The 10583-nt window shown below is 35.6% G+C and overlaps 1 protein-coding gene across 1 annotated transcript; it reads right to left on the bottom strand.

Annotated features, from left to right (window-relative positions):
- Nucleotides 1-5167: 5167 nt before the first annotated feature.
- On the bottom strand, nucleotides 5168-8410 carry LOC134846585 (5-hydroxytryptamine receptor 1A-like). The gene is made up of 2 exons (XM_063863969.1): nucleotides 8400-8410; nucleotides 5168-6606 (listed from the first exon to the last, which is right to left on the bottom strand). Exons 1-2 carry the CDS (start codon nucleotides 8408-8410, stop codon nucleotides 5223-5225), a joined length of 1395 nt encoding a protein of 464 aa, XP_063720039.1. The 3' UTR covers nucleotides 5168-5222.
- Between the last annotated feature and the right edge of the window lie 2173 nt (nucleotides 8411-10583).

Below are 10583 nucleotides of genomic sequence, written 5' to 3'. Positions count from 1 at the left end.
CATAGACCTTCATCTTCAAGGACTGGTCCCCTTAAAGTATCTGCTATAACATTGTTCAATGTGGAAGACACTCATGTATAAACTTTCCAAAGGTCTTCATCTTCAAGGACTGGTCCCCTTAAAGTATCTGCTATAACATTGTTCAATGTAGAAGACACTCATGTATAAACTTTCCAAAGGTCTTCATCTATAAGGACTGGTCCCCTTAAAGTATATGCTATAACATTGTTCAATGTGGAAGACACTCATGTATAAACTTTCCAAAGGTCTTCATCTTCAAGGACTGGTCCCCTTAAAGTATCTGCTATAACATTGTTCAATGTGGAAGACACTCATGTATAAACTTTCCAAAGGTCTTCATCTTCAAGGACTGGTCCCCTTAAAGTATCTGCTATAACATTGTTCAATATGGAAGACACTCATGTATAAACTTTCCAAAGGTCTTCATCTTCAAGGACTGCTCCCCTTAAAGTATCTGCTAAACATTGTTCAATGTGGAAGACACTCATGAATAAACTTTACAAAGGTCTTCATCTATAAGGACTGGTCCCCTTAAAGTATATGCTATAACATTGTTCAATGTGGAAGACACTCATGTATAAACTTTCCAAAGGTCTTCATCTTCAAGGACTGGTCCCCTTAAAGTATCTGCTATAACATTGTTCAATATGGAAGACACTCATGTATAAACTTTCCAAAGGTCTTCATCTTCAAGGACTGCTCCCCTTAAAGTATCTGCTATAACATTGATCAATGTGGAAGACACTCATGTATAAACTTTCCAAAGGTCCTCATCTTCAAGGACTGGTCCCCTTAAAGTATCTGCTATAACATTGTTCAATGTGGAAGACTCTCATATATAAACTTTCCAAAGGTCTTCATCTTCAAGGACTGGTCCCCTTAAAGTATCTGCTATAACATTGTTCAATGTGGAAGACACTCATATATAAATTTTCCAAAGGTCTTCATCTTCAAGGACTGGTCCCCTTAAAGTACCTGCTATAACATTATTCAATGTGGAAGACACTCATGTATAAACTTTCCAAAGGTCTTCTTCTTCAAGGAATGGTCCCCTTAAAGTATCTGCTATAACATTGTTCAATGTGGAAGACACTCATGTATAAACTTTCCAAAGGTCTTCATCTTCAAGGACTGGTCCCCTTAATGTATCTGCTATAATATTGTTCAATGTGGAAGACACTCATGTATAAACTTTCCAAAGGTCTTCATCTTCAAGGACTGGTCCCCTTAAAGTATCTGCTGTAACATTGTTCAATGTGGAAGACACTCATGTACAAACTTTCCAAAGGTCATCATCTTCAAGGACTGGTCCCCTTAAAGTATCTGCTATAACATTGTTCAATGTGGAAGACACTCATGTATAAACTTTCCAAAGGTCTTCATCTTCAAGGACTGGTCCCCTTAAAGTATCTGCTATAACATTGTTCAATGTGGAAGACACTCATGTATAAACTTTCCATAGACCTTCATCTTCAAGGACTGGTCCCCTTAAAGTATCTGCTATAACATTGTTCAATGTGGAAGACACTCATGTATAAACTTTCCAAAGGTCTTCATCTTCAAGGACTGGTCCCCTTAAACTATCTGCTATAACATTGTTCAATGTAGAAGACACTCATGTATAAACTTTCCAAAGGTCTTCATCTTCAAGGACTGGTCCCCTTAAAGTATCTACTATAACACTGTTCAATGTGGAAGACACTCATGTATAAACTTTCCAAAGTTCTTCATCTTCAAGGACTGGTCCCCTTAAAGTATCTGCTATAACATTGTTCAATGTGGAAGACACTCATGTATAAACTTTCCAAAGGTCTTCATCTTCAAGGACTGGTCCCCTTAAAGTATCTGCTATAACATTGTTCAATGTGGAAGACACTCATGTATAAACTTTCCAAAGGTCCTCATCTTCAAGGACTGGTCCCCTTAAAGTATCTGCTATAACATTGTTCAATGTGGAAGACACTCATGTATAAACTTTCCAAAGGTCTTCATCTTCAAGGACTGGTCCCCTTAAAGTATCTGCTATAACATTGTTCAATGTAGAAGACACTCATGTATAAACTTTCCAAAGGTCTTCATCTTCAAGGACTGGTCCCCTTAAAGTATCTGCTATAACATTGATCAATGTGGAAGACACTCATGTATAAACTTTCCAAAGTTCTTCATCTTCAAGGACTGGTCCCCTTAAAGTATCTGCTATAACATTGTTCAATGTGGAAGACACTCATGTATAAACTTTCCAAAGGTCTTCATCTTCAAGGACTGGTCCCCTTAAAGTATCTGCTATAACATTGTTCAATGTGGAAGACACTCATGTATAAACTTTCCAAAGGTCCTCATCTTCAAGGACTGGTCCCCTTAAAGTATCTGCTATAACATTGTTCAATGTGGAAGACTCTCATATATAAACTTTCCAAAGGTCTTCATCTTCAAGGACTGGTCCCCTTAAAGTATCTGCTATAACATTGTTCAATGTGGAAGACACTCATATATAAATTTTCCAAAGGTCTTCATCTTCAAGGACTGGTCCCCTTAAAGTACCTGCTATAACATTATTCAATGTGGAAGACACTCATGTATAAACTTTCCAAAGGTCTTCTTCTTCAAGGAATGGTCCCCTTAAAGTATCTGCTATAACATTGTTCAATGTGGAAGACACTCATGTATAAACTTTCCAAAGGTCTTCATCTTCAAGGACTGGTCCCCTTAATGTATCTGCTATAACATTGTTCAATGTGGAAGACACTCATGTATAAACTTTCCAAAGGTCTTCATCTTCAAGGACTGGTCCCCTTAAAGTATCTGCTGTAACATTGTTCAATGTGGAAGACACTCTTGTACAAACTTTCCAAAGGTCTTCATCTTCAAGGACTGGTCCCCTTAAAGTATCTGCTATAACATTGTTCAATGTGGAAGACACTCATGTATAAACTTTCCAAAGGTCTTCATCTTCAAGGACTGGTCCCCTTAAAGTATCTGCTATAACATTGTTCAATGTGGAAGACACTCATGTATAAACTTTCCATAGACCTTCATCTTCAAGGACTGGTCCCCTTAAAGTATCTGCTATAACATTGTTCAATGTGGAAGACACTCATGTATAAACTTTCCAAAGGTCTTCATCTTCAAGGACTGGTCCCCTTAAAGTATCTGCTATAACATTGTTCAATGTAGAAGACACTCATGTATAAACTTTCCAAAGGTCTTCATCTTCAAGGACTGGTCCCCTTAAAGTATCTACTATAACACTGTTCAATGTGGAAGACACTCATGTATAAACTTTCCAAAGGTCTTCATCTTCAAGGACTGGTCCCCTTAAAGTATCTGCTATAACATTGTTCAATGTGGAAGACACTCATGTATAAACTTTCCAAAGGTCTTCATCTTCAAGGACTGGTCCCCTTAAAGTATCTGCTATAACATTGTTCAATGTGGAAGACACTCATGTATAAATTTTCCAAATGTCTTCATCTTCAAGGACTGGTCCCCTTAAAGTATCTACTATAACATTGTTCAATGTGGAAGACACTCATGTATAAACTATCCAAAGGTCTTCATCTTCAAGGACTGGTCCCCTTAAAGTATCTGCTATAACATTGTTCAATGTGGAAGACACTCATATATAAATTTTCCAAAGGTCTTCATCTTCAAGGACTGGTCCCCTTAAAGTATCTGCTATAACATTGTTCAATGTGGAAGACACTCATGTATAAACTTTCCAAAGGTCTTCATCTATAAGGACTGGTCCGCTTAAAGTATCTGCTATAACATTGTTCAATGTGGAAGACACTCATGTATAAACTTTCCAAAGGTCTTCATCTTCAAGGACTGGTCCCCTTAAAGTATCTGCTATAACATTGTTCAATGTGGAACACACTCATGTATAAACTTTCCAAAGGTCTTCATCTTCAAGGACTGGTCCCCTTAAAGTATCTGCTATAACATTGCTCAATGTGGTACGTAATTTTGATTAGGTAAACCAATAGGAATAATCTCCACTTAGATTCGCAATCTCAATCAAGACAGATGTGTATCAAGGTATTTTGTTCAAGGTACAAATTATCGACAACGAACACGCGTTAGCGTTAGACATGCACTGACTGTGATAGATTTTGTAGGTTTTTTAATGCATCCACCTCCAATTAAAACAAAACAGGGATGCTCGTATAAAGGCGGAGCTCTGAATATTTTGACATTTTCTAAAGATTGTTGAATTATTACTAATTAATATTATAAAATTGATACAAATACCAAGTGGAATTATATTTTTTTGGCCTTTTTTTTCTCCTCCCCTCTTACATTTTGATGAATTTAATTATCCCAAATTGGCAAAATTGGCATTTTAAGAACCCCCAGTAATCTTTAAAAAATTGATCCCAGGTGAGTTATTTTGTTTAAACTGAGCCCAGAACCTCAATACAGCTTTTGCATCGATGCTCTTCCCTGATTCAGTTGTAGAGCTTGCTAGTGTAATTTGCAGCCTTGTATCATAGATAAGTCATTGCAAAACTCAACACAGGATCATTTAGCTCTCAGCCAGTTTCCATCAACGATTTTAACAAAAAAATTGCGATGAAATTTCGTCAATTTGGTTATGGGTTATCTTAACGATAAAAATCATCTTATTTTAATAGAATTAATGAAAATGGCATAGAAGTGACTAGACATTGGGACACAAATAATTGATTCATCCTGGTCATCATATGTTTTTGCATTCTAAAAAGACCAAAAATTAGCATTAATTTAGAGATGATTCAGTGCTAATTCAGAAATGGAATTTTCATTACTGAGTGATTAGTGTTTTAGTTCTGACCATGGATGACGTGACGCTGCTCAGAGACTGAATCATCGATGACTTACAATTATTATTTTTTAAAACATCATGAATTTGCAATAAAGTTCAATCAAGTTGTGATGAAAGGTCAAAAGAAGATCAAAGGTCTGATGTGAAGAAAGAAATCACCACGTGTACAAGCATCCGACTTTTTCTTTAAGAAAAGTCAGAACAACAATGCATGTGATAAATTTTTGAAAGTTTAAAATATGCAACTTAAGACGGCTGCGCTTTAATAAAATCTCAGTTGTGACTTCAAAAAAGTTGCAAGAAAAATATTAATTCAAGATACCATAGAACACATTTAATTAATTCAGGATTCGAATTCTTTTGAAGGGTAGAAATACAAAACTTTGTTCATTAAGTGCTAAACTCTTGTAGTTGCATACAAGTTTCCGGGTATTTTGAAACCGGGTTTGAAGCAGCAAGATCTGAGTTCATCCAGGTTTATTATCTTCTTAAATGCATCTCTGAACGCCAGATTTGCGCATGTGTATACAATTGGGTTGACAAGACAGCTTAAGTAAGAGAAAGCATAAAACAATTCAACCAATTTAGCGCTGATTACTTCCGGTTGGAAAGCGTGAACAATTGCTACTATACTGTATGGGCTCCAACACACCACAAATGACGTCATAATTGCAGTCAAGATTCGCATTGAAGTTTTTTGTTCACTCATATTTTCGATCAGCTGCAGCGGAAGTCGCAAAATAGCTTCGCTCACTCGTTTGATTCTCAGTCGGGTCGAGTCCTGAAACGAAGGACTGGGGGGCGGGGGTCCCCCCAATTTGGGGATGTCTCCGGGACACGCCGAGGAGTGCCGTCGGAACGTATAGTGGTCTGGGGGAGGAACGCCGAGTGAAATAGATCCTGTTTTGAATTTGGGCGGGAGCTTAGCAGATTTTGGTTCGTCATAAGTGGGCCAGTTCCGATTCGAAGTATTTCGGTTATTGCTATCTCGTCGTTTTTGACACGGAGCCATTTGAATTGCCGAGACGCTCGCATTTATGTTATTATCGATTGTTTTTCCATTAGAATCTCTAGATTGCCGTTTTGTGAATCGCTTCGAAAGGTATTCTTCGGATTGGGAAACTCGGACGTCCATTCCCTCGGAGGAATTGCGAATGATGGCGTTTTTATCGAATCCGTTTGATGTGATACATATTTCAGGGTTGTTTGAGTTGAACCCGGCCGCGTCCATCTGGCTGCTGGATTGGTTGTTCCTGGAACCCAGTTGGGACCCCGAGGGTTCCTGGCGAATATTTGGAGTCGGAAGGTTGCTTCGGTTACTCCTTCGGCTCCAGAAAAATTTTGTGACTTTATAGATCTTCACATACAAAACTGTAAGCGTTACCAAAACTGCCCAAAAATTGACAAGTGTCATCGCGAAAACCCAGATAAGGTTCGACCGGAAATGAACTTGGCATGTTCGGTTCTCGGTGAAGTTTCGATCCGGACCAAGTAGTTCAAACTGCTGGATCATGAAGATTGAGGGAACGTAGATGAGGAAGGGGACAGACCAGGTGATGGAAATGTAAAGGACAACCCACTTCTGACTCATATTTGTCCTGTAATGGAACGGATGTGCCACTGACCAATAGCGATCGATGCCGATGGTCAGAATGGCGAAACAAGTGGCCGTGCAGTTGATGTTGTCGACTGTGAGCCAGATGTTGCAGAGGAGTCTGTTGCCCGCCCAGGAGCCTGAAAAACACAATTGACAAGTTGAGAAAACCGGTTCGATTTTAAAACTAAAATTACATAAAACAAAAAGTTATTAAATAATTTACAAAGCCTGATTTTTGTGATACAGAATACATTGCTTTGGATTTTTTCTATGCGCTTTCATTTCATACTTAAGTGTGTGGCCTAAGTGCAGAATTGTCTGCCAAAAAACAACTAAAGAGAATTTCTGCAGTAAAATGATGTCTCCTGTTTTTCTCAAGGTTGTATGCTATACTCAGACTCTCTCTAATTATTGAGATAGAAACACTGAATTAATAAAATGGTCATAAAGCAGAAAGTATTTCACCAAGTGTACAATAATGAACAAACAAATTTTGTTTTTGCCAGTTTCAACATTGAGCTGATAATAGTAACTGCAAACTTAACTCTGTTTTGGGTTAGGTGATCTCAAGATGGTAACAAGTACGACGAAATGTGGTACAGTGTTACTGCTCATTCTTCAAGTAATCATTTTTGCTCTCGCTTGCATTCAAAACATGCAACTTTGATGGAATCCTGTTTTCAAAATGCGGCGAGCGGCTTTGTGAGAACTAAGATATTTCTTTAACTATCATTTTTGAAGAACCATATATTGAAATAGGGGACAGAGATTACGTATAAAATTCACATTACCTGCTTAACCGTTGAATTAGCCCTTTATAGTGGGGGGGGGGGGGGGGGTTCATTACTATGTACCGTGGGGTGATACTTGGAGATTCGAAGAACTTATTGCAAAAGCTCACCTAATTTTTCCTAAACAGGAACTCTATGAGAACAGATTTAGATATATTCTGATTTAAAACCGTTTTTTCCCTGAAATTTGACCTCAACTCGAAACCAGGGTGTTTTTTCTTTTTCTTCCACCCGCAAAATTTTTTAAAACAACTTCTTGTTCACAGTGTCCGATTGTTACAAAAATTGGCATGCGGACTAATTTGGTTATGACAAACAAATTTGATTGTCACATCTAATCTTGTAACACCCTTGTTACACCATCATTAAATAGAAGCTCATAAGAGCTGGGGGAGAGAAAAGAGCCAATATTGCCTATAGACCTCATGAAAAATATATGCTGTCGACTACATTTTCATTCTCTAGTAACCTATTTTAAACCATTGTCAGAGCTGAGATAATGCTATTGTAATTGCAAAAAAAAATCCATTTAGACATTTAATCACTTTTAAAGTATTTGCGGCGCCTATCCAAATCAAAAGAAACTAAAAATAGACCATTTCGAGTCACTTCAGACTATTCATCATTTCCAACAACGTCGTTCATGAAAAGCGACTGAAATAATTCACTATCTCTTTTGCGTTAATTGCAAAAAAAATATCTTCTACAGCTATTTAAAGTAACACATATTTGCAACATATCCCTTTGTAAAAAAACAAGACTGCTCGCATCAGTACTAGGATTGTTCTGAGGCCTATGGGGTTTTAAAAAAACATGACGACCTTTCGAAAAGAAAAAATTCTTAAAAAAAATATTATTTTGCAAACCAACTTTCACGCGCTATTTTAAGTACCCAGTGATAAGTTTCGCATAAAGCAAAGTATTCAACAGACCAAATAGGATGCTTCAATTTCCAAACCTCTATAATATTACAAAAAATTAATCAAAAGTCTGGAGAAGAAACCACTCCAACCCGTGCACATATATTCTGGCACATTTTTCAAAAATGGACAGAAAGAAAATTGAGCCGAAATTGAATGATATTCCACATTTATGGGAACTCATTAAACAGGAAAAAGTTTTAAATTTGTTCTAAATAGGTTTTATTCAAGTGATCGGCTGAATCTATTGGCAATTGTTGGCAAACTCTGCCAGCATGATTACGAATCGGTTTGATTATCTGTGCCCTCAACAAAATGTTGACGCGGAAAAAAAGCTTATTCAACGTGAAATTCGTATCATTGCCTTTCCTCCGTTTTCGACGTGATTCTAATACAATAATCATCTAATACAATAATTATTGATGCAAAATCTGCAGCCAAATGTTATGGTTTTTCATGAAACTCACAATTTGACAATAAATGCAGTAATATGCATTGAAAGTCAATAAATTGAACTTTTAGACAATGAGACAATTTAGAGACATATAGACAATAAACACTTTTTTGCTGAAATTACAAATAGGAAAAAATTTTGCTAAAGCTAGTGAAATTTTAGGAGAAAAAAATGTAGGAAAAATGTTGGATCAAATATCCCAAATTGCAGTAAAATGAATTGAAAATTATGAAACGAAACAAAAAGCAGTTAGTTGAAAATTGACAATCACAAATTTTGGGGTATTACAATCACAAATTTTAGTGACGAAAGTGACAATGACAAATTTTGAGGTATGACAATCACAAATTTTTGTGACGAAACTGAAATCACAAATTTTGAGGTATCTAGATTTCCGTTATTTAAAATAAATTCACAATTTATTCTATTACTTGTTGAAAGGCTTTTTTATTACTTGAAATGCATCAAAACTCACTAAATTGAAATAAATTTCATAACTTACTCGAATTGGTATTAGATAAAAATGACAAGACATTGAGACAACAATTTCCTTCTTTCATTAAACTTACATAATGGGAGAAACTTAACGTTGTTGAAACTAGTGAAATTCTGTTTTAAAAAGCTTACGAAAAATTTTGGATCAAATTTTTAGTTAATTCTGTTATTTGTCTTTTTTAGGCAACGTAATGAGTAATTCAAGCTCATCAGTTTCCCAAAAAACTAATTAGAGCCCATGAATTCAAATTCCTTATAATGTTTGTGAGGTTGTTTTCACAGCAAGAACACCTGTAAAACTAGTTATGATGAGCTGGCTAATTTACGCCTTCAAAACAAGATTTTCAACTTTTGGCCAGGTTAAGCCCTTTCGAATAATTTCATATATTTTTAATCAAAATTTGAATCCTGTATCTTAAATAGTTGCAGAGAAAACGAACAAAACATGCAGAAAAAATTGGGTTCATTTTTTCGTTGAAATCAAAAAATGGCAACTTCTATGTCCCGTGACTGTAGGTTAACATGTAGCGACATTTAGCCGACAACTAATTTTTTCATCAAAATTACATGTAGGATACACATTTGATGAAATCTAATGAAAATTTCCTGAAGGTTTTAGGAAGCATTTTTGATCAAACAACAGAAATTGGAATTAAAATAATTAAAAATCTAGTGACGCAACAAATACTATTTACTTGATAAATCATATAAAAATTTTTTAAAAATCAGTTTAAAGTCAGGTCACGCTGCTAATATTCAAAATATTATGAGTTTTCTAGATTTGTGCTATTTTCGAAGGAAACCAAAATGTATTCTATAACTCAATAAAAAGGCCTATTGTGTATTTATTTGAACTAATTTGAAGTAAATTTTATAAATGTTACTCTAAATGGTGCTAGCTAAAATTGACGAGAAAATTAGAAGACAATTAACCAAGAAAGAAGACAAAAGAAGAAAAATCTTAGATGAAACAGCCCAAATTGCAATAAATTAAGTTTGAAATCAAATGACACAACAAATAGCGTTCAATTAAAATATCATGAGTAGCTAGCAGAAAATCATGTGAAGCCACTTAGTGGCGCAAATTTTTTGTAATTTAGATTTGCGCTTTTCTCCAAGAAATTACAAAGTATATTGTAACACATTAAAAGCCCTTTTTGCACGTAGAACTCATTTAAATTCACTAATTCGAACTAAACTTATATACAGATACACTAATTGGTGCTAGCTTAAAACGACAAGACATAAAGTTGTCAACTTCTTTCTTCATTGAAAGTACATGCGAGAGAAACTAAACTTTGTTGAAATTGGTAAAATTCTGATGAACAAGTTTCAAGAAAAGTTTTTTTAAATAGCACATTTTGGATTCAATCAATTCAAAAACAAATGAATGAACAAATAGCTCTTAGTTGAAAAAAGTCACATGCAGTTAGCAGAAAAACAAAAACAGTTAGCAGAAAAACAAAGTTCTGAATAATCTAGACTTGAACAACTTTCAAAG

The sequence above is a fragment of the Symsagittifera roscoffensis genome, chromosome 5 (assembly GCF_963678635.1).
Source record: "Symsagittifera roscoffensis chromosome 5, txSymRosc1.1, whole genome shotgun sequence".
NCBI classification, from domain to species: domain Eukaryota; kingdom Metazoa; phylum Xenacoelomorpha; order Acoela; family Convolutidae; genus Symsagittifera; species Symsagittifera roscoffensis.
The sequence above is the reverse complement of the archived record's forward strand: the minus strand, read 5'-3'. Positions and strand labels throughout refer to the sequence as shown.